Source organism: Engystomops pustulosus, chromosome 6, assembly GCF_040894005.1.
Source record: "Engystomops pustulosus chromosome 6, aEngPut4.maternal, whole genome shotgun sequence".
Classification (NCBI taxonomy): Eukaryota; Metazoa; Chordata; class Amphibia; order Anura; family Leptodactylidae; genus Engystomops; species Engystomops pustulosus.
Window position 1 is genome coordinate 127,839,904 of NC_092416.1, and position 24,931 is coordinate 127,864,834.

A 24,931-nucleotide genomic window follows, 5' to 3' on the forward strand; every position below is an offset into this window, starting at 1 on the left:
TGCCTGTACTTGTTTTCTACCAGAAAATGATTGCAATCACAAATTCTTTGGTATTAATATTTTCATTTATTTTGCTTGCAAAGAAAGAAACACAAAAGAGAATGAAAAAAAAGTCAAATCACTGATCATTTTACACAAAATTCCAAAAATGGGCCGGACAAAAGTATTGGCACCCTCAAGCTAATACTTGGTAGTACAACCTTTAGACAAAATAACTATGAACAATCGCTTCCGGTAACCATCAATAGGTTTCTTACAAGGCTCTGCGGAAATTTTAGACCATTCTTCTTTGGCAAACTGCTCCAGGTCCCTGAGATTTGCCGCCTTCTCCAAACTGCTATTGTGAGATCTCTCCACAGGTGTTCTATGGGATTCAGGTCTGGACTCATTGCTGAGACCTAGTGCTTTTTTAAGTGTGTTCTGCTGGAAGACCTATGACCTCTAAGGGAGACTAAGCTTTCTCACACGGGGGCCCTACATTATGCTGCAAAATATGTTGGTGGTCTTCAGACTTCATAATGCCATGCACACGGTAAAGCAGTCCAGTGCCAGAGACAGCAAAGCAACCCCAAAACATCCGCCATGTTTGACTGTAGGGACCGTGTTCTTTTCTTTGAAGGCCTCTTTTTTTCCTGTAAACTCTATGTTGATGCCTTTTCCCAAAAAGCTCTACTTTTGGCTCATCTGACCAGAGAACAGTCTCCCAAAACGTTTTAGGCTTTCTCAGGTAAGTTTTGGCATACTCCAGCCTGGCTTATTTATGTTTCTGTGTAAGAAGTGGGGTCTTCCTGGGTATCCTACCTTATAGTCAATTTTCATTCAGATGCCAGCAGATAGTACAGGTTCACACTGTTGTACCCTCAGACTGCAGGGCAGCTTGAACTTGTTTGGATGTTAGTTGAGGTTCTTTATCCACAATCCGCACAATCTTGTGTTGAAATATCTCATGAATTTTTCTTTTCCGTCCACATCTAGGGAGGTGCCACAGTGCCATGGGCTTTACACTTCTTGATGACACTGTGCACGGTAGACACAGGAACATTCAGGTCCTTAGAGATGGACTTGTAGCCTTGAAATTGCTCAATTCTTTTTCTATTGAAGACAAATTAAATGAAGATAATAATACCAAATCATTTTTGGGAAAAACTGAGTATTATCTGACAGAATTGTAGGGGTGCCAATACTTTTGGCCACCACTTTAAGGAAAATAAAACTTAAAGAGAACCTGTCACCAGGTTTTACCCCACTAAACTACTATCCCCCTCAGGGAGGACATGAAATGCCTTTTGTAGAAATTCCTCTTTTATATAAAATCTCATCTGTTAACCAATAAAAAAAATATCTCCTACAAAATTAGACATGAGGTTTAATGGTTGCAGGGGAGTATCATTTCAGACCTAGAAACATGCTGCTGGTGTCATATTAAAGGTACAGATCTCATCTTTCAGATGGCTTATGGCTTCGTAAGCTAAAGAACCAGAAATACAGGTAGCTAAATACTTAGATGGAAATGCGCGCTGCAGATAAAAAAAGGGGGTTCTGTAAGTGAAATTCTTATAACTTATTACCATCTTATTATATGAACACAAAAAGCATATTTCTAGGTACTATAGAACCAAAGATACGGGCTTCTGAACTTAGGGCTCATTCACACGCCCGTCTATGGGGATGTAAATGCGGCCGCATATACAAGCGCATAGACGGCAATTGCAGCCAGCTGGCAATACTGTTCCGTGCCGTAGAGCAGGAAAAGATAGAGCATGCTCTTTTCCTGAGGGTGCGGCTGTTTCCTATGGAGGGGTCACCTCCTCTTCAGCACATGGCGGTATGCCGTGTGCCGTGTGAATGTACACTTACACAATATTTCATACAGATCACTGTAACATTTGTCAATATGTCCCAGTGAGGAGAAGTAGTGACTATCTGGCGCAGGCTCTCTTATAATGATGTTATTTCAGGCAGGTGACAGCATAAATGACAAGCGCAAGATAAAGAGATGAAAGCTTGTTGATAAAAGCGAGCATGGAACTTGATCAATTTCACATAGACACGCTGGAACAATTGGGCACAGAATCTATTCATGTAATTGCTAATGAGAAGGGACATTGGCAGTAATAAAGCAGGAGAGTAGCATCTGACTGTGGTGAGCGATGGGACACACATAACCTCATCAATGGTCTGTGCTGGCCTTCAGCCTTCAAAAAGCGGCTCCCTGTTCAGGTCTCTGGAGATTGTATACATTTTGGAGAGTTGATGTAAAATGTTGCTGCTGTATGATGACATTCCACCTAATGAAACTCACATATTATATGTTTACACAATAACTAATAGTGAGAAGTGCACATGTACATCCTGGTAATTCAGGATACGTTGTGACTTACATCTTCACTATTTTTAAGATCACCTTACCAGTCTGTGTTATCCACTGTTTATAGGGGCACATTTACTAAGAGTAGTGCGAACTGCGCTAAAAGCGCATTTGCCTGTGTATAATGCGGGGCGCACCACAATTTATGTCACATGCAACAGAAATGTGTCTCGGACACTTCTTAAATACCTGCGCAAGGAGCTTGCACTGAAAAGAATGTGCAAAGTCTTACAGAAAACTGGCACACAGCCCTTCATCACATTTGCATTAAAACTAAAATAATAGGCAGCCCTTTTATTCAGAAAAAAATGATGTGATTTTTGTGCAAACAATACATGGAGAACATAATATCACCACCGATATAGTATTAATATTGTATGGTCTAGAATTAGCTACAATAGTCTTTAAGGAGCAACAGGGTTTGTCAGTCAGCCCCATACCCCTTGATGACGCCAGTTCAGCGAAACATGTCGGGTGGGCGCAGCTGAATTGTGCAAACATTTTTTAATGAGCAGTAGACGGCAATCTATAACTCCTAAAAACCTAGGGACTATGTGAGAATCAACACTCTAGGAACTGTTAGAGGGAAATTGAGCCTTAAATATTTTGCATACCTACAGGGACTAATAGGGATTGTTCCTATCCGCAAGTCTTTTGCTAACATGTACGTTTGTTAAATAGGGGGGAACTGATCCACCTCCTAGATCATATAATCCTTATACCTCAAAGGATAGTATCCCCTAAATCTCTGAACATGAACGCATATTTATGAGATTGTGTGTTAAAAATGCAAGCAGGCATTGTCCAAACTACACTGTTCTTAACTCAAATTTAATAAAAGTTATATTTTAGTATTTGTTTTGCCTTGGTGAACAAAAGGCTTTGTGGACGCTAGCCGGGCAACTATTGGAAAATTCATTGTTGTGTATGTCCGTATCCTCCTTGTGCCTATACTCAAAGAGTCAAGTAGATCTAATCCCCCTTAGGGGGCTAGTTTATGTTATAATGTCCAGCCCGAATTCTCAAAAACCAGAGCTGAACTGACATGTACGGCTGCAATGTGTCCCGGCTAGCTGCACAAGATTCAGGCTGCCATCTTGACGGAGCTCTAATCACAGCATTTAGGCTATATTCACACTGCCGTTGCCCGCCCGCCCGTACCGTACCGGGCAACGGCAGTGTACGGGGAGAGGAGGAGGAGGTGAGCGCAGCTCACCCCCGCCCCTCTCCACAGGAATTAATGGCGCACGGCGCCGTACTACGGATAAAGATAGGACAGGTCCTATCTTTTTCCGGGTACCGCTCCCATAGGGTGCCGTGCGCCCATTGCTGCCTATGGGGGACGTATATCGGCCGTATATACGGCGGCCGTATATACGTCCCCCATACGTCAGTGTGAATATAGCCTTAGTGATCTTATTTACAATAACCTCATGGCCGTAGGGAGCAATCCATACGATCAGACTTACTAAGGTCTGAGAGTTTTCTAGACATGCCCTGTGCAAATAGGAGGTGTAGATAATCTGCCACATCACATGTTGTTAGTAGTGAATGTAATGATACAGTTTGCTACAGAGGTGTTATATGCTATTTTAATCCTATCTGTTTTATCTGAGATGTAAATGAGGCGCCTGCTACATAGAAATCTACAGAAGTAGCAAGTGTCAGCCCTAGTATTGAGCCCACTGTCCAGTGTGAACTGCAGCATATAGAACTTTTTCTTAACTATATATGGTATATATTGACATGTTTTTTTAATAACATTAAAAATTCCTGAAAATTATTCTTTACATAAAAACATAAGATTGATAATTTCCTGGAAACACATAAACCTTTAAATCCTCCACAGGTTTTAGAATAGGTTACAATTAGAGATGAGCGAGCACTAAAATGCTCGGGTACTCGTTATTCGAGACAAACTTTTCCCGATGCTCGAGTGCTCGTCTCGAATAACGAGCCCCATTGAAGTCAATGGGAGACTCGAGCATTTTTCAAGGGGACCAAGGCTCTGCACAGGGAAGCTTGGCCAAACACCTGGGAACCTCAGAAAAGGATGGAAACACCACGGAAATGGACAGGAAACAGCAGGGGCAGCATGCATGGATGCCTCTGAGGCTGCTTAATCGCACCATTATGCCAAAATTATGGGCAACAGCATGGCCATGACAGAGTGACAGAATGAAGCTAGATAGCATGTAAAACATCCAATAATTGACCCTGACACTATAGGGGACGGCATGCAGAGGCAGCGGCAGCAGCGGCAGGCTAGAGAGTGGCATGGCGACATACCCTAAATGGACTCAGACTTCAAACCAATGGGTGGCAGAGAGGAACCAAAGGGGGTGAGCAAGAAGCGCTCAAATAATATCGGTACATGATAAAAGTTTGCCAGTATATTTTGTGGATTACACAGCAGGGTGGTGACAAAGTTAACATGGAAGCCATGAAAACAACCCAAAATTCTGCCTGACACAGCTCGTTTGATAAGGGGACCATGTATGGAGGCAGTGAACTAGTAGTAGATTAAAGGTGCTGCAGTTAAAACTATGTTAGTTGGATCTTGGCATGGAGCTGGCGCTCCGCTGCCAGGCGAGCTTTCGCCAATCCAAGCCCCTGTCTCTAGGCTACTCCCCAAACAGCACTTCTAAGAACCTTTTGTATAAGATCAAGTGTAGTAGCGTTCTTATAAGTTTGGGATATGGCGGGTGAGGGGAATGTAAACAGATGCGCAAGAAGCGCATGATGCGCATGGAACTGGCGCTCCGCTGCCAGGTGAGCTTTCGCCAATCCAAGCCCCTGTCTCTAGGCTACTCCCCAAACAGCACTTCTAAGAACCTTTTGTATAAGATCAAGTGTAGTAGCGTTCTTATAAGTTTGGGATATGGCGGGTGAGGGGAATGTAAACAGATGCGCAAGAAGCGCTGAAATAATATCGGTAAATGATAAAAGTTTGCCAGTATATTTTGTGGATTACACAGCAGGGTGGCGACAAAGTTAACAAGTTTGATGTGGAATGCCCTGTAATAGCTCTTGGGCGGTGTGCCTTTTATCGCCTAGGCTCAGCAGTTTGAGCACCGCCTGCTGTCGCTTAGCGACGGCACTGCTGCTGTGCCTAGAGCTACCGACTGATGGCGCCATGGCCACGGATGGTAATTCGGAGGAGGAGGAGGTATACTAGGCCTTTGAGACCTGGACCGAGGTAGGCCCCGCAATTCTCTGCGTCGGCAGTATATGACCAGCCCCAGGGTCAGACTCGGTCCCAGCCTGCACCAAGTTAAGTGTAGTAGCGTTCTTATAAGTTTGGGATATGGCGGGTGAGGGGAATGTAAACAGATGTGCAAGAAGCGCATGATGCGCATGGAGCTGGCGCTCCACTGCCAGGTGAGCTTTCGCCAATCCAAGCCCCTGTCTCTAGGCTACTCCCCAAACAGCACTTCTAAGAACCTTTTGTATAAGATCAAGTGTAGTAGCGTTCTTATAAGTTTGGGATATGGCGGGTGAGGGGAATGTAAACAGATGCGCAAGAAGCGCATGATGCGCATGGAGCTGGCGCTCCGCTGCCAGGCGAGCTTTCGCCAATCCAAGCCCCTGTCTCTAGGCTACTCCCCAAACAGCACTTCTAAGAACCTTTTGTATAAGATCAAGTGTAGTAGCGTTCTTATAAGTTTGGGATATGGCGGGTGAGGGGAATGTAAACAGATGCGCAAGAAGCGCATGATGCGCATGGAGCTGGCGCTCTGCTGCCAGGCGAGCTTTCGCCAATCCAAGCCCCTGTCTCTAGGCTACTCCCCAAACAGCACTTCTAAGAACCTTTTGTATAAGATCAAGTGTAGTAGCGTTCTTATAAGTTTAGGATATGGCGGGTGAGGGGAATGTAAACAGATGTGCAAGAAGCGCTGAAATAATATTGGTAAATGATAAAAGTTTGCCAGTATATTTTGTGGATAACACAGCAGGGTGGCGACAAAGTTAACAACTTTGATGTGGAATCCATGAAAACAACCCAAATTTCTGCCTGACACACCTCGTTTGATAAGGGGACGATGTATGGAGGCAGCTATATGGACGATTTTTGGAGGTAGCAATGGAGACAACGTGTGGAGGCTGCTATGGAGACAATTTAATTTGGATAGTGCCTGTATGTGGCAGTCCAAAAAAGTTTTCAAACCAGAGGAGCAGGTAGGTGGCCCTCCAGAAAAATGAAATAGATTGAGTGCCTGTATGTGGCAGTCCAAAAAAGTTTTCAAACCAGAGGAGCAGGTAGGTGGCCCTCCAGAAAAATGAAATAGATTGAGTGCCTGTATGTGGCAGTCCAAAAAAGTTTTCAAACCAGAGGAGCAGGTAGGTGGCCCTCCAGAAAAATTGAATAGATTGAGTGCCTGTATGTGGCAGTCCAAAAAAGTTTTCAAACCAGAGGAGCAGGTAGGTGGCCCTCCAGAAAAATTGAATAGATTGAGTGCCTGTATGTGGCAGTCCAAAAAAGTTTTCAAACCAGAGGAGCAGGTAGGTGGCCCTCCAGAAAAATGGAATAGATTGAGTGCCTGTATGTGGCACTCCCAAAAATTGTTTAAAACAGAGGACCGGGTCGGTGGCCCTCCAGAAAAATTAAATGCATAAAGTACTATAGCTAGAGCCAGTGGGCCCTGTCAAAAAATAGCCAGTTTCCTCTGCTTTACTGTACAAAGAGGAGGAGAAGGAGGAAAATGAGGAGGAGGAGGAGTGGATAAATTATTCAGGTTGAGCTTCCTTCACCTGGTGGAGATTGGAAATTATGAGAAATCCAGGCTTTATTCATCTTAATAAGCGTCAGCCTGTCAGCGCTGTCAGTCGACAGGCGTGTACGCTTATCGGTGATGATGCCACCAGCTGCACTGAAAACCCGCTCGGACAAGACGCTAGCGGCAGGGCAGGCAAGAACCTCCAAGGCGTACAGCGCCAGTTCGAGCCACATGTCCAGCTTTGAAACCCAGTAGTTGTAGGGAGCTGTGTGATCATTTAGGACGATGGTATGGTCAGCTACGTACTCCCTCACCATCTTTCTGTAAAGATCAGCCCTACTCTGCCGAGACTGGGGACAGGTGACAGTGTCTTGCTGGGGTGACATAAAGCTGGCAAAAGCCTTGTAAAGCGTACCCTTGCCAGTGCTGGACAAGCTGCCTGCTTGCCTACTCTCCCTCGCTACTTGTCCCGCAGAACTACGCACTCTGCCGCTAGCGCTGTCAGAAGGGAAATACTGTTTCAGCTTGTGCACCAGGGCCTGCTGGTATTCATGCATTCTCACACTCCTTTCCTCTCCAGGGATGAGAGTGGAAAGATTTTGCTTGTACCGTGGGTCCAGGAGAGTGAACACCCAGTAATCGGTGCTGGAATAAATTCTTTGAACGCGAGGGTCACGGGATAGGCAGCCTAGCATGAAATCTGCCATATGCGCCAGAGTACCAACGCGTAAGAATTCACTCCCCTCACTGGCCTGACTGTCCATTTCCTCCTCCTCCAACTCCTCTTCTTCTGCCCATACACGCTGAACAGTGAAGGACTCAACAATGGTCCCCTCTTGTGTCTCGCCAACATTCTCCTCCTCTTCCTCCTCATCCTCCTCCACCTCCACCTCCTCCGATATGCGCTGAGAAACAGACCTAAGGGTGCTTTGGCTATCAACAAGGGAATCTTCTTCCCCCGTCTCTTGTGACGAGCGCAAAGCTTCCGACTTCATGCTGATCAGAGATTTTTTCAACAGGCCAAGCAGCGGGATGGTGAGGCTGATGATGGCGGCATCGCCACTGACCATCTGTGTTGACTCCTCAAAGTTACTCAGCACCTGACAGATATCAGACATCCACGTCCACTCCTCATTGTAGACTTGAGGAAGCTGACTGACCTGACTACCAGTTCTGGTGGAAGTTGACATCTGGCAGTCTACAATCGCTCGGCGCTGCTGGTAAACTCTGGATAACATGGTCAGTGTTGAATTCCACCTCGTGGGCACGTCGCACAACAGTCGGTGAGCGGGCAGTTGGAGGCGGCGCTGCGCTGCCCTGAGAGTGGCAGCATCTGTGCTGGACTTCCTGAAATGCGCACAGATGCGGCGCACCTTCGTGAGCAAATCAAACAGATTGGGGTATGTCTTGAGGAAACGCTGAACTATCAGATTTAACACATGGGCCAGGCATGGCACATGTGTCAGTCTGCCGAGTTGCAGAGCCGCCACCAGGTTACGGCCGTTGTCACTCACAACCATGCCTGGCTTCAGGTTCAGCGGTGCCAGCCACAGATCAGTCTGCGCCGTGATGCCCTGTAATAGTTCTTGGGCGGTGTGCCTTTTATCGCCTAGGCTCAGCAGTTTGAGCACCGCCTGCTGTCGCTTAGTGACGGCACTGCTGCTGTGCCTAGAGCTACCGACTGATGGCGCCATGCCCACGGATGGTAGTTCGGAGGAGGAGGTGGAGGAGGGGTGGGAGGAGGAGGAGGCATAGTAGGCCTGAAACACCTGGACCGAGGTAGGCCCCGCAATCCTTGGCGTCGGCAGTATATGACCAGCCGCAGGGTCAGACTCGGTCCCAGCCTCCACCAAGTTAACCCAATGTGCCGTCAGCGATATATAGTGGCCCTGCCCGGCAGCACTCGTCCACGTGTCCGTGGTCAGGTGGACCTTGTCAGAAACGGCGTTGGTCAGGGCACGGATGATGTTGTCTGACACGTGCTGGTGCAGGGCTGGGACGGCACATCGGGAAAAGTAGTGGCGGCTGGGGACCGAATACCGAGGGGCGGCCGCCGCCATGAGGTTGCGAAAGGCCTCGGTCTCTACTAGTCTATAGGGCAGCATCTCCAGGCTGAGCAATCTGGAGATGTGGACATTAAGGGCTTGGGCGTGCGGGTGGGTTGCACTATATTTGCGTTTCCGCTCCAGCGTCTGGGGTATGGAGAGCTGAACGCTGGTGGATGCTGTGGAGGATCGTGGAGGCGACGATGGGGTTTTTGTGGCAGGGTCCTGGGCAGGTGGCTGACTATCAGCTGACACAGGGGAAGGAGCAGTGGTGTGCACGGCCGGAGGTGAACGGGCTTGTTGCCACTGAGTGGGGTGTTTAGCATTCATATGCCTGCGCATACTGGTGGCAGTTAAGCTATTAGTGGTGGAACCCCTGCTGATCCTGGTTTGGCAAATGTTGCACACCACAGTCCGTCGGTCATCCGGTGTTTCCTTAAAGAACCTCCAGACTTCTGAAAATCTAGCCCTCGCCGCAGGAGCCCTCGCCACGGGAGCTTCACTAGTTGACACATTTGGCGCTGATGCACCAGCTCTGGCCCTGCCTCTCCATCTGGCCCCACCACTGCCTCTTCCAACCTGTTCTGGTCGAGGACTCTCCTCCGTCTCAGAAGCACTGTGTTCACCCGGCCTATCAACCCAGCTTGGGTCTGTCACCTCATCATCCTCCGATCCCTCAGTCTGCTCCCCCCTCGGACTTCCTGCCCTGATAACAACTTCCCCACTGTCTGACAACCGTGTCTCCTCATCGTCGGACACCTCTTTACACACTTCTTCCACTACGTCAAGAAGGTCATCATCACCCACAGACTGCGACTGGTGGAAAACCTGGGCATCGGAAAATTGCTCAGCAGCAACCGGACAAGTGGTTTGTGACTGTGGGAAGGGTCCAGAAAACAGTTCCTCAGAGTATGCCGGTTCAAATGCCAAATTTTCCTGGGAGGGGGCAGACTGGGGGGGAGGAGGCTGAGGTGCAGGAGCTGGAGGAGTGCCGATTTCGGTGACATGGGTGGACTGCGTGGAAGACTGACTGGTGGACAAATTGCTCGAAGCATTGTCGGCAATCCACGACATCACCTGTTCGCACTGTTCTGGCCTCAACAGTGCTCTACCACGAGTCCCAGTAACTTCAGACATGAACCTAGGGAGTGTAGCTCTGCGGCGTTCCCCTGCTCCCTCATAAGCAGGTGGTGTCTCACCCCGCCCAGGACCACGGCCTCTGACCCCTGCAGTAGTTGGACGCCCACGTCCCCGCCCTCGTCCTCTACCCCTAACCCTCGGGTTAAACATTTTGAAAATGAGAGTTATAACTTGAATTTTTTTTTTAACTTTTTTTTGGGTTTTTTTGTGTTTTTTAGTTTTTAAAACCAAACGATGCTATCCTATTGCTATGGCTATTTTCTAGCCAAGTATGAAAGCACACTGCTATGCCAGATGAGATGACGCTGAGTTATGAAAAAAATAAACGTAAAATAAAAAAGGAAATGGCAGACTGTGCCTAATTGAAATGCAACCCCGGGCCCTAATAAATTTTCCCACTTCGGTCTTTGCGATGGATATGTGCGTCACTAAGCGCAAAACACAGCGGTCGCAAGTCTCACTCCAAATTGCTCACAATTTGCTAGTAGATGCACTGCAGCAAGTACAGCCACCAGCAGATCAACCAGAAATCAAATATATATAACGCTACTGTAGGCGTAAGTAAGCCGTTTGGATTCTCCTATGGCTATTTTCTAGCCAAGTATGAAAGCACACTACTATGCCAGATGAGATGACGCTGAGTTATGAAAAAAATAAACGTAAAATAAAAAAGGAAATGGCAGACTGTGCCTAATTGAAATACAACCCCGGGCCCTAATAAATTTTCCCACTTCGGTCTTTGTGATGGATATGTGCGTCACTAAGCGCAAAACACAGCGGTCGCAAGTCTCACTACAAATTGCTCACAATTTGCTAGTAGATGCACTGCAGCAAGTACAGCCACCAGCAGATCAACCAGAAATCAAATATATATAACGCTACTGTAGGCGTAAGTAAGCCGTTTGGATTCTCCTATGGCTATTTTCTAGCCAAGTATGAAAGCACACTACTATGCAAGATGAGATGACACTGAGTTATTAAAAAAATAAACGTAAAATAAAAAGAAACTGCCAGACTGTGCCTAATTGAAATCAAACCCCTAATAAATTTTCCCACTTTGGTGTTTGAGGTGGATATGTGTGTCACTAAGAGCTAAACACAACGGTAGCAAGTCCCCCTGCAAATTCCTCACAATATGGTACTAGCTGCACTACTAGTGCCAGCAAGCCCAGCCACAAGCAAATAAAAAAAAAAAGTATAACGTTATTGTAGCCCTAAGAAGGGCTGTTGGGTTCTTGTTGAATCACTCCTGCCTAACACTATTCTAATAGAACACCCTAACGCTTTCCCTGACCAGCAGCAGCTCTCTCCCTAGCGGCATCCAGACACAGAATGATCCGAGCAGCGCGGGCAGCGGCTAGTCTATCCCAGGGTCACCTGATCTGGCTAGCCAACCACTGCTATCGACGTGTAAGGGTACCACGTCATGCTGGGTGGAGTGCAGAGTCTCCTGGCTTGTGATTGGCTCTGTTTCTGGCCGCCAAAAAGCAAAACGGCGGGAGCTGCCATTTTCTCGAGCGGGCGAAGTATTCGTCCGAGCAACGAGCAGTTACGAGTACGCTAATGCTCGATCGAGCATCAAGCTCGGACGAGTATGTTCGCTCATCTCTAGTTACAATCCAACTTATAAAAGTGTGGGGCTCTTTACCGATTGCATGCATCATTATTAAGTGTCTAGGGTCTGTATTATAGTCTGAGATGTAACCGAGTGCTAGCTGTACCTGTGTGCTGTATCTCAGCTCTAAAACCAAAAAAAGGTTGTGCTACCCTGATCTATAAAAAGGAAGATAACTATATTTACCCCTGTTCTGTATGATGCTGCATACATGTGGAAAACAAAGCCCCACATGATGTCATTCAGGAAATGATCCCATATAACATCAGCCCACTGGTGACAGGGAGCTGTCTACCGCTACAGCAAGCTCCAATGAGAGGCCACCACACTCAGGTCAAGTCTCGTCTTGCATTCGTGACTTCTTCTTGGCCTTGTGGCTCTTAATTATGATGAATGTTTCTTGAAATGAACTTAATTCCAAATGCTGACAAATACAATTTGCACCATTTAACTGTTTGGTACAGATGCCGGGGGAGGCAAGAGAAGGCTCACGATTAATTCATCAGTCTCAATTGAGATATTTTGCTGTCTGGGAGAGTTAATTACTTTGCAATATAGGAGCGAAGAGGTTTTAACCCTGTACCTGCTGCAGGCATGAAGATCCATTTGCAAGAGCAGAAGTTTATTTTAGATTTGGGAAGCATTAAAATAAATGTTAGAAAAGAGAGGCTGAACTGATAAGCCTCAAGGTGGATACAAACTTCCCGTCCACCAAAAAAGCTTTAACATCGCAACCATTCAAATACAATAGGAAACCACTGAATGGTAAAACTAGCGGTGCTGGGGAAAACGGGATCCCATCCAAGTACCCCTCCTATATGACATGTTTTTCTCAATCCCCAAAGAGAGAAGAAGACATGTCTTAATGTCTTCTCCCAATTTTAGCCAACTGATACCAACAAGATATGCCACTTTTCGACTTCCCTGCCATAACCAATATAATATGCAGTTTTAGAAAAGCAAAATGGTTCTTAAAGACATTATTGTGTGTGTCCCAAATTGCTTTGAGGAGAACCATTAACCCCCTGCTAATTACAGAACACTGGGGAGAGCAGTGGGCTTGATCTGCTGTAATTTGTCTCTAAAAAGGAACACAATGTTATACATGCATATGGCCCATACTGCCACCTAGTGGTTAATGTAATAGTGGTGAAATTATGTGTTACTCCACAACTCCACCCAGTGGTTTATTAAGACATTGTAAAATGTAGATTATAACAGATACAAGTTAGAGAAATTCTCCTGTATTACAGGAATAAATTATTACATCTCAGTAAACAATGTATATGGCAAATAAAGACGAAACATTGAAAATCCACTGTAATACAGGCCAATAACCAATGCCCACCTGTACCCAATCACCACCTCAGTCTCAGTTCCTATAAAAACCACACATTTTCTTCTCAAGTATTTCTTCACCAGCCCATGTATGGCTCAGCTCTCCTTCCTTCTGGTCTGTGGCCATCACACAGCTCTCTAAGGTAAAGTATAAGCTCTTCAGTGTTCTCCCCAGTTAAGGCTGACACCGCAATGATCCTGCCTTTAACCTTCTCCTGAAGATGTTCCAGAGTCTTCCGGGCCCCAGGAAGGTCTAATTTGTTGGCCACAATGACATGGGGACGATGAGCAAGGCTCTCATCAAACTGACCCACTTCATACTGCAAAGAGCTCAGCTGAGTCCAAGGCTCTGGGTGTGTGAGATCCAGCACATAAAGTAGAATCCGACATCTTTCAATATGCCTGAGAAAGGAGAGACCCAAACCCCGATTCTGATGGGCGCCTTCTATTATACCTGGAACATCAGCAACTGCAATGTACAAGAGAGAAATGACACATATTTGGAGGGAATGATATTTTTGATTATAAATGAAATTTTAAAGGGGTATTCCCACTAAGACAAGTTTCTTATATGTACTCAGGATAACAAAATAACTCGTTCTCTGCAGTCCAGCACGGAGCTCAGACTGACACATAAACGGATTCACTTCCTGCCAGACCCACATTGTGAGGAAAGAGATGCTACAAACTCCAGGCAGACAAGTAATCCGGGTAAAGGGGGAGGCAGGCACACATCTGTGAGAACACAGATGTAGCAGTGCTGACAGTGTAAAAGTCTGTCATGCCCCTACCCGTCATGCTCCTGCGTAATAGGCATCTCATGCATATCATCATCTCTCATCTGTCTCATCTCTTTCTATGTGTCAGTGTATTAGTAGAATGTCAGAAGCCAGATGAAAGTGTATATACACCTATACCCTGAAATTATGACCACATTGTCACCCCACAGATCTAAATGGATAATAATGTGTCTGCTTAGAGTATCCTGCTCACAGGATATGAAGAAATTCTTTCCAACGTACCTGTATGTTGCGAGGCAAGGTTTAAGGATATGGAAGACACCTACCACTCGCCTTAGCTCCCGCTCTTAAAAGGGAAGTACCACCATTTCTGCCCTATACTAATCACCCTGCACCCCCCCCCATCCCTGGCCCATTTTTTACCTTAGGTGGATTCATCAGAGGGACAGCGGTAGAAATGCTATATTAGAACATAGAGGCGCCTAAGGTATATAAAGAGCACTTGAGGTGTACAGATGGGTAGACCCGAGCGCTAGATCACAAGTACCAACAATATTAGGCTGCAGGAATGTTGTGATTGTCAGCCACACAGTTACTACACGTCAAGACTGGTAAGACTTTTGATTAACTGTTGTCATATGCCATCTTTTAGATTCCTGTGGCGACACATCTCTTGGCGGTCATGTGCATTCTTCACTGTGGCAACATATTTCTTTTACTACAGGGCATGGTATGTTTTTATTATCCCTTCATTTGGTATCATAGACATACTCATATTGATTCATTGTGCAGATACACCCATTTGCACTTTCCGGGTGTGTTGTTATTTTTAATGCATATCTATTAACATTTGTGGTTTTATTTGCTCACTGCTATGCTGAGTATATATTGAGTTTGTATAAATTGAGTGAGCTAAAGGGCATCCTCCTTTGTCAAATTTGCGAATGTCTTTTTGCAAACATCACTAGGGGATTGAGTTGAGAATTTTTTTAGTGAGAAAACCGCTTCAAGTTTTATGGGTGACAATATTAGAGATGACCCAACATTTTTCTGTATAGAACAAGCAAAAAGGTCACTACTGAGTCCACGAAAACAGAAACTAGAAAAGTGTTATACCACCACCAAGTGGCAGATAGTGGGAGGTGAGATTAATTTGGAAATTAACAATGAGAGATTATATTACCTCTTTAAACATGAGTTTTTATGAAATAGGAACCTTGATACATGTTATGTTTTATAAATGTAGCGATTGGTTTATTGAATAATGCGTAGGGGGCAATAAGGCTCAGTTCACACCTGCATTTAGAATTACACTGCTAAAGAGAGGACCTGTCTCCCTCGCCCTACCCCAGTAATAGCCGATAAAGCTAGCAAACACTGCAGTACATAGCTGCCGGAACACTGGAACAAGCCTACAGCAGTCTGGCTTATTCATGAGGGGGCAGTCCAAGATGTTCCCCTCTCCTCAGCTTCTGCCCCGGACCTACATTCCCACACCAGATGCCAACGGTGACTGCCAGGCTTCATGCGGCAGTCACTCCCTCCTCGGACTATCCCCTCATAATTCTGGTTGCTATGTACTGTAGTGTTTTCGAGCCTTGTCAGTATGTTCCAATAAAGCTAGCGAATTAACATTGCTATTACTGGGTTATGGGGGACGTATATACAGCACACCGTACCGCTCCGTAGCCCGGGAAAAGATAGGACATGTCCTATCTTTTCCCGTAATACGGCGCCGTGGCCATACATCGCTATGGAGAGGGGCGGGGGTGAGCTGCGCTTACCTCCTCCTCCTCTCCCCGCGCTGCCGTGTGCCCGCCGTGCTACGGTGCGGCGGGCACACGGCAGTGTGCATGTTGCCTAAGATAGTAAGCAGCTCCTTGAGTGTTTATTTAGTGTGACAGGTCCCCTTTGGCTTACATCAGCAAAAATTATCAAAATAGAAGACTAACAGATCTGTTAAAATGTCCACGGACTTCAATGGAGTTTTAATGGCTTCTATTGTTTCAGATTTAAAATAGCGGTGCAACTTTTTTGCTGAAATAGAAACCTAATGCAAACAGAAGCTATTAAAAGTCCTTTGGCATCAATGGATATTCTAACTGATGTTCCGTTATTGCTGAGACGGTAGTTACCCGAGTAGTGTATCACTGCTAATTTTTGAAAAGGAATACAGGCGGTCCCCTACTTAAGAACACCTGACTTACATACGACCCCTAGTTACAAACGGACCTCTGGATGTTAGTAATTTACTGTACTTTAGCCTTAGACTACAATAAACAGCTTTAACAGTTATCAGCGGTGTCTACGATGAAGCTTTATTGTTAATCCTGGTTCTAATGACAATCCAACATTTTTAAAATCCAATTGTCACAGAGACCAAAAAAAAATTTGGCTGGGGCTACAATGATAAAGTATACAGTTCCGACTTACATACAAATTCAACTTAAGAACAAACCTACAGACCCTATCTTGTATGTAACCCGGGGACTGCCTGTAATCAAAGTTATTGGTGATTTTACATTGCTATAATGGAGAGTTGTGAAAAATATGATCTGGGGAGGGGGCCTTATATTAGCCAGTGTTGGTACAAATTCTTTCTTTTCTCCAGCCTCATCTTAATTAGCCTAATGTAGCTAGAGTGTTATTAAAGGGGTTGTCCAAGAGTTGTGGAAAAAAAACTAAAGGTGGCCGGGAGAGGGCTGCTTAAAAAAATAAAGTCCTACTTACCTTCTGGTGCCCTCTGGAATCCAGCTCTGCTGTTGCTCCGGTCTGGGCGCCATGTAAACAAACATGGCCGCCGGAGCAGCGCAGGAGCACGCCTATCCGTCCCTATACACAGCATTGTGTATGAGGGCCGGAAGATTGTCGGGTCCGGCCGGAAGCTGATACCGGAGGGCACCGGAAGGTAAGTAGGACTTTATTGTTTTAAGCAGCGCCCTCCCGGCCTCCCTTAGTTTTTTTTTTCCAGAACTCGGACAACCCCTTTAAATCTCCAGAAGATAGAGCCTCAAAGGACCTTTTCAGCCGACTGTTTCAGAGGCCTCCCTCCTTTTTGTCTGACAACATTGTTTGTCATTGGTCATCCATATGTTGGTCATTGATGGTTATGGAGTTATGATCCATTTCAGCCCAAGGGCAAACACATTCTTGATATCAGTATAGTCAGGGTATCGTATAGTTATGACTAAATACGTTCTTCCATTCTTTGACACAGAGATATTAATATCTTGCAATGGGACCATAGCAAATGGGTCAGATTTGGCATTAATGTGATCCATGGGTTTACCTGGATCCAGTGAGACCAGAACCCTGTCCCTATGCCTTCACATTAAGAAGCCAGAACATCTCCAAGGTTCTGGACCCAATACCAGATAGTAGGGTCCTTAGAGCCTCCTGTGGGTGTGCAGGGGGGGGTGTGCATCTATTATATTCAGAGCACACCTGGGGTCTGGGAAACCATTTACCATCACTAATCGCAGGATGGATCATTAAGTGCGGCCTATCCATTTCCATAAGACCCACACAAGGTAACTAACATACTGCATAATACTTGTATTCCTACCCGTGCACTTTGTACACTATATAAGTATCTATTGTGTGTACTCTATTGTCTAGTGTGCCCTTAAGGTAATTAAATATAAAAATGTTACCTGTCTTTATTTCGATCTCCACGAACCCCCACGTCCTTGCCTCGGTTATATACATGCTACCGGGTTGGTTTCTCACCCTATATAATCCTATTACAGACTGGACTTATATTAAAGGAGAGCTGGTGGTGGCTTATTTGGGTTGATAAGGTTCTGTTTCACTATGGCTAGTGAAAGGGGTCTTTCAGCCATTCAGGGTTGTGATTTATTATTATTGCCATTACCGAAGGTTGTGTGGACAACTCTAAATCACTTCCTACGCCTTTCAGAACCCGTGTGCTCTGGGAGTGTCTAATGAAGAATAATTAATTGACCTTGCGTACCCCTTAGGGGTCCAAAACGTCACATTTTCGTCATAAAAGTCAAGGGATGTGTGATTGGTTTCTAGAGCTTGCCAACAATCCAACACAAATTAACCCCAAATTAACCCCAGAAGGGAAGCTTTACTAGTGTAACGCACCTGCTATCTGTTCATGATCTTGGTAATTGATCACTCCGACATGAGGATTAAGGGTGGTGAAAGGATAGGCAGCCACAGCAGGACGGGCATTTGTAAGAAGGCGCAACAAAGATGATTTGCCAGCATTGGGAAACCCCACCTGAAAAACAGGAAGTTACTTGTTACTTGTAAGTTAATAGGGGGTCATATGTAAATAGCTACACAACAGCTTTTCTTAAACCGCAACTATATCTATAATATCGAATATCTATAAATTTTTCACACAGTAATGGCTCTTGGGATATAGAACCACTCTGCCTATTGTTAGGATTACCTATATCCAGTAGTTTCTTTGATATCCTCCACTGTTTAGCCTATTCCTGAAGTAGCTGCTTCCCATGGCTTTGCTTTAGCCCTGTGAAACAAAACTCTACGGACAGTGCTCTGTGTGTAGCCGAGAGCTGAGTGTGTACACATCTGTGGATGCAGAAGTCTCCTACAAAGAATAGTGAGGTAAGAAGCCTCCTCAGTTCCCTATCAGTATATCCATCACAGTCTGTGATTTTTACAGGAATTTGTCTCTCTCTGTACCTCAAGCTGTATCATAGACTCATCTGCACCCACAACTTCTGCTCTCCCTACACTTTAAGCACTTTATGTAACCATTTTACTGCTGGTTTCTACTACTTCTCCATGTTCCTCCATGTGATGAAATCTGCCAGGAAAGCCACTAATAAATAAATTATATATATATATATATATATATATATATATATATTCCTGCATACAGGAAGAGGTTAGTCTCTGCCCAACTGCTTCTAACAAAGATTTTTAACAAACAGCTTCAGAAAAAAAAAATGCAATAACTTGAAAGAAAATGGCAAGGAACACAATATGGGCAATGTTCTGTTTGTTATTAAAATGGTATTCACACATGGCAATTTATTAAAAATAATTATGACATCAGAGTTAAGCTTTAATAAGTTACGAATAATGGACACAAGGCACGGAGGACTAATTGATTACTGGGTTTTTCACTGCAATGTTTCACCTACTTAATGAAGGAATTTTTAAGCCCAGAATACAAACATTGAGAAGGGGAAACATTGCAGTGAACACTTGGTGAAATAAAGTCCCATCTTTATTCTTGGGAGTTTAGCTTCATTGTGCATCCCTTTTTTAGATTGAGATGAGCGGTCGTGCTTGTAGAATTGTAAGCTCTTGTGAGCAGGGCCCTCATTGTTTTATTACTCTGCAATGTATTATTTTGTATGTATATGTACCTAATGATATGTGAAGTGCAGTAAAATATGATGGCTGTATAGAAATAAAAAGAAAGAAATTCAGCAGAATGTACTAGTACCATAAGTAAAATGTAACTTTTAATAATTGCTGATAAAATAGGTTTGCAGTGAACCACAATAGTATGCACATCAACCATCTAGTTTGCTGACTAGATGGTTGATGTGCATACTATTGTGGTTCACTCTGAACCTATTTTATGAGCAATTGTTAAAAGTTACGCTTTACTTATGGTACTAGTACATTCTGCTGGATTTATTACATATTTTTGGATGTATTTTTCTTGACTTGAAAGGTGAGTTAGCCAACTAGGCAACCTTTTTCTGTCTTGTTCGGATTCAGAATTTTCTGTATAGAAATAAAGATTTAGAACCTGCCATCCACATATCTTAACAGTGCTGCTCCGAAGATTTCTGTACTAGTTTTTGGATCGAAATGTCCATATACAGTTACATACTGCAGAGTAATAAACAGGCACTGGAAATTACACAGAAAGACAATAGTGGTCCTCACCAGTCCAGCATGTGCCATGGTTTTGAGTTCCAGGTGCAGGCATCGCTCTTCTCCTGGAGCGCCTGGTGTGGCTGTCACTGGAGCCCGATTCTCATTGCTGAGGAAGAATCTGTTTCCCTTTCCTCCAATACCTCCATAAGCAGCAATAAACTCCTCCCCAGTTTTGGAGAGGTCAATAAGGGTTATCCCATTCTCTTTCACAAGCGTTCCAACAGGGACCTAAATGTACATAGACATCAACTTGTCAATGTGAAAGCAATTGTAACCCACCCAGTGACCTCTATCAATTATAAAGATATTCATGTTTTTCACTGTGTAAATGCTGATACAATCTGCTGATCAGGGTTAAAATATTCCTCGGTTATCTTGGGAGAAGAGTGGTGTGTATTTTAGGATTCACATCTATCTATCCAATCTCATATTTAATACATTATCTATCCATATCTTAATAAAATCTATCCATCTGATGTTGATTTACATTCAGTACCTATTTACAAAATTTGTAATATATGTATTGTCTACTTTCTAACGCTTACCTTAATATATAAGTTCTCACCACTTTTCCCATAACAATTGCTGCTACGACCAGGCTCGCCTTGCGATCCTTGATATACTGGAGCAATGGAGGAGAAAGACTTCACGCAAGGATCCACTAAAAGCAGAAGAAAATGAGAAATAATCTAGAAATAGATATTTCCAATTTTGACACTGCTGTCCATTGTAGAACTCAGGAATATCACTACACAAATATGAAGAGGAATGCCCCCTACACATAGCGCTGTACAGTAGCTGTTTTTTTGTATATTCACAAACCTGCTAGATTTATTATGTTAGATGCCTCAGCTAAACAACAAGACCATTAGTTGCCAATGTTTAACTTATTAGTCATAAGCTATTAATTATATACATTAGTCCACAACCCTTAGATCAGTAGCACATGACCGTGCAGTAGCTGGCCATCACAAGTTCCATTATCCACGGACCGGCCACGGTCCTGTACCATTGGCCTAATTGTCTATTACCTTTTAATATAACATGTCCGCCATTTCCACCATCTCCACCATCAGGTCCTCCAAACTCTTTCCTGGGTTCACTATGGAAGCAAGATGCTCCATTGCCACCAGTTCCTCCCACCACACGGACCTTACGATGATCAACAAAATAGCGGGTCTGGAGAAGAAACAGAAAATAAACAATACTTTGTTATACATTTAACTAAATAATTTCTTGATTATTCCGGGGAATACTAGGTTTAGAAGATGCAACAATGACTCACCAGCCTCTTCTCAGACACATCTCTCTTGCCCTTAACTAAGTTCCGGGGTTTGGCACATAGAGGTGATCCATTAGAGAAAGATCGGTGATGAGATACATGAAGGGCTGTCAAAAAACCTAAAGCTTGGGAAGTAGATGCTCTGCACAGCAGAAACGTATGAGCGAGACCCCGGAGCCGGTACAAGGACTGTACTGTCTGCATAGCTACCTGTAACACAATGCAGTTTATGAAGGATTGTAAGGGCAGTAGGGAGTTATGGAATTCTAGAATTAGTGTGTATGTATGAATATATCAGATGAGTGGATTCTCCTCTACTTCCTGTGTGCAGTGTATGGTAAACATGACAGTACCCAGTGTCCATCCACCAGCTCAAAGACAAGTGGAAACTAGAAACCTGCTTCAGAATGCAGAATCTAAGTGATATGACTGCTAGGAACGGGTTCTGCCTCATAAAGACACAATGTCAATTATGTAATGTTTGATAACGTCTGATAAATCACTTTTATACATGTTGCTTCTTTTCTCACAGGCAGCAGAGCTCATGGGCTATTAAGAGCATACAACTATATGATGAACTTGTGGATTTTTATAATTATTCAACAGTAGATATATTTTTAATAAATCCCTTCAAATTTAAATACAGATGAATATGAGATTATGAGAATAACTTGCAGTTCCTGAAGAAGAAGGATGCACTAGTTCAGATTATAGGTGGTGGGGGGGAGGCTTGCTCTTGACTTTGTTATACCATTGATAGTATACACAGCCAATACTATAGAGCTGCGCCATGCTGCTCACCTTGCTGCCTGTTTCATCCTCTGCAATAAGAAATCCACTACGCTGCCACCTTCACTCTCTCTTCGGCTGCAGCCATTTTGTTGAAGCAATTTACCAGTTCGGAACGACAACCTTTCGCTTCACAAACATGGCTCTCTCATCCTCTACAAACTGACCACCCACTACACTGACACCTTGACCGCAGCCATTTTGTTGAAGCATCTGGTAGTTGAGAGCGATAGCTTGGACTTCACAAACATGGCTGCGTCCTGTAAAAGAAGACTGAAAAGAGGGAAGCAGCAACCTCTGCTGGTAGCAGCGAGAACAGGAAGTACATCATCATGGAGAATTCCCAGAATTTCCCTGTGATGTAGTTTAAAATGTGTGTGGGGTGAGAAAGTACAGAGCTTTGAAGGAGAAAATAACCTTTAAACTGAAAATAGTAGAAATGTTGTTATTCTTGCTATATTGGTTATGGTTTGTATTAAAGATAAAATGTACACATTTAGTTCAGCAGTAATGTTCTAGTAAATGACTGTGAAGTAGAGGAAGCTGAATAACAATTACGAGAAACATAAAGACTAGGTGCACATTGCACTTATTGCCCATTGAAACTGAGGTCTACTAACATGGCTTCAGTTTTCAGCAGGACAAGTTGTACTTCCTGCTGGCACCAGTTTATTTTATGTGAAATGTCCTTAAAAGTTGGGGGGAAAAAAACACTTTGTGACATCACATTGTCCCTTTATGAGATTAATTAACAATTAATTATTACATCATAATCTTAATGAAACTTCAAGGTCCCTTTGTGATATCACAGTGCTCCTTTGTTATGTCATAATGCCGTTATGACATATTTACCATTGTGAAATCACAATTTTGGATATACCACAATAAAATTATGACATCGCAATGCCCAAATATAAGGTTTCAGTGTCGCATTGTGACATTATAATGCCAAGTATGGCATCACACAGTCCCTTTATATCACAATGTCTGAAGTATTATGACATCACCATGTGCCATTGCCATAACTCTCTGAGCCTTGATCACGATGCTATGTTGTATGACACTTTGTGAAATAAAAATGCCCATCATGACATTATGATTCCCATCTGTGACATAACAATGCCCAGTGCGACATCATATTGCCCCACTGTGACATCATAATAGCCATAATTACGTTAAAATGCCCCATTATAACATCAGACTTTCCCTTTATGAAGTCACAATGCCACACTGGGAGCTGTTACTATTCTAAAAGAGCCTGAAGTCCTCTAAAAGCTACAAGCTTTCAGATTGTCTATGTGTATTAAAGCCTACCTGTGGCATAGTGTAGATATTATGGTATTGCATGGTACATGCAATCAGAAAGTTGCATATTCAAACCCACTGTGAGGTTCATAAAACAGTTAAATTCAGCAATACAAGTTTTAATAAAAAGTGATTTAAAAAGTTGCACATTTCCAAAAATTGATCAAAACTTCTACTTGTCTTACAAAAAGTAACCCAGCTCTGTACGTGGAAGTATAAGAAACGTATAGTTTTTTTTATCTGAATGATTTAAAGGGGTTTTCCCATGAAAGAATATTCTCAAATTTTGATTCCCTAGTGATGTTTAGATCATGTTTAACCCCTTACTTTTTAATTTTACTCTGGAGCTAAAACAGCAATAAAACTATCACTATCAGTGATGGTCAGTGTAAAATTCCAGAGTGTGGGCGGGGGCTCTCTAAGACACTTTATGATTCCTCTGTGCTATGAGATGCTGCGTGCTGACAATGTGCTTAGATTATCAAGGTACAGGGTTTTTCTACACTTTCATTTAGCTTTAGATTCTACTAGTATCTGACACATAGAAAGAGATAGATGAGAGATGATGAGATCAATGAGATGGATATTACACACAGTCAGCTCTGCTTTAACTCCTTTCCCTGCTATAAAGATCTTATCTTGTCTGTAGCTTGTAGATTTAGCCTCTTCAGACAGCTCCTTGCCGGCAGTAGTGATGTGACTTTCACAACAAACCAGCTCTAAGAGCCGGCTCTTCTATGTTAAAGATGGGAGTCGGATGCCTGCAATGAGCTGATGGTTTACTTAATCTGACCCTAATCGCCTCACCACACCCCCTTCAAACTGATAGATCGGGTTAAAAGTGGTGTGGAGATTTGGGACTGACTGGCCTGAGACCCCCTATTATACATTTAATAAGGAGCTAGAAACAAACAACAAAATATGTGTGTATATATATATTGTGAGACACTGAAGGGGTTAACTGTGGATGGGCGGTATGTTTCCCCTAGGTTTTGCTATTATGCAAGGCCTTAGTGCTGAGGTTGGGTGTCCAGCACCTTGGACACAGGTGATGGGAGCAGCCCAATCAGTTTTTTTTTTAAAACCGCTCAGCAGAGCTGAGAGTGTTGTCTCTCTCTGGAAGGAGGCTGGAGAGCACACAGCCCTGACCTCTGTGCCTGGAGCAGTCAAGTGATTTTGTATAGTGGTGAGTTAGTGAACACCTGTATAGTTAGCACCCTGACGGGTAGGATTTTGTTTGTTTAATGCCTGAATGTAAAGGCTGTTTTATTTTGCTGCTACAATAAACGCAGGCGAGACCTGTTTTGGACTGTACCTTGGTGTCACTGTCTTGAACTGCATCACAGCACCCCGCTACCACGGTCTCTACTGGGCCAAATTCCCACATATGGTGCTTCGGATTGCGGGCAGTTCAAAAGACACACACCTGAAAGGCTTGCTACATCCTGCAACATTGCATGGTCTGGGTGAAAGCAGCAGGCAAATTGCAGGATAAAGCCAAGATGGAGGACTTTATTAAATACCTGCAAGAGGAGGCCAGAGCTAATCGGCAGCAGCAGCAGGCCATGCTCCAGCAGCAGGAGGAGAGGTCCCGCCAGCAGCAGGAAGAGTCCCAGGCTAATCGGCAGCAGCAGCAGGCCATGCTCCAGCAGCAGGAGGAGAGGTCCCGCCAGCAGCAGGAAGAGTCCCAGGCTAA

At 44.1% G+C, this 24,931-nt stretch overlaps 1 protein-coding gene across 1 annotated transcript; it reads right to left on the reverse strand.

Annotated features, from left to right (window-relative positions):
• Positions 1-13,060: 13,060 nt before the first annotated feature.
• Positions 13,061-22,110, reverse strand: MTG2 (mitochondrial ribosome associated GTPase 2). Its single transcript, XM_072110976.1, has 7 exons — positions 21,943-22,110; positions 21,145-21,351; positions 20,891-21,038; positions 20,405-20,520; positions 19,869-20,087; positions 18,075-18,213; positions 13,061-13,693 (listed from the first exon to the last, which is right to left on the reverse strand). The coding sequence occupies exons 2-7, from the start codon at positions 21,343-21,345 to the stop codon at positions 13,302-13,304; spliced, it is 1,215 nt and encodes a 404-aa protein (XP_071967077.1). The 5' UTR covers positions 21,346-21,351; positions 21,943-22,110; the 3' UTR covers positions 13,061-13,301.
• Between the last annotated feature and the right edge of the window lie 2,821 nt (positions 22,111-24,931).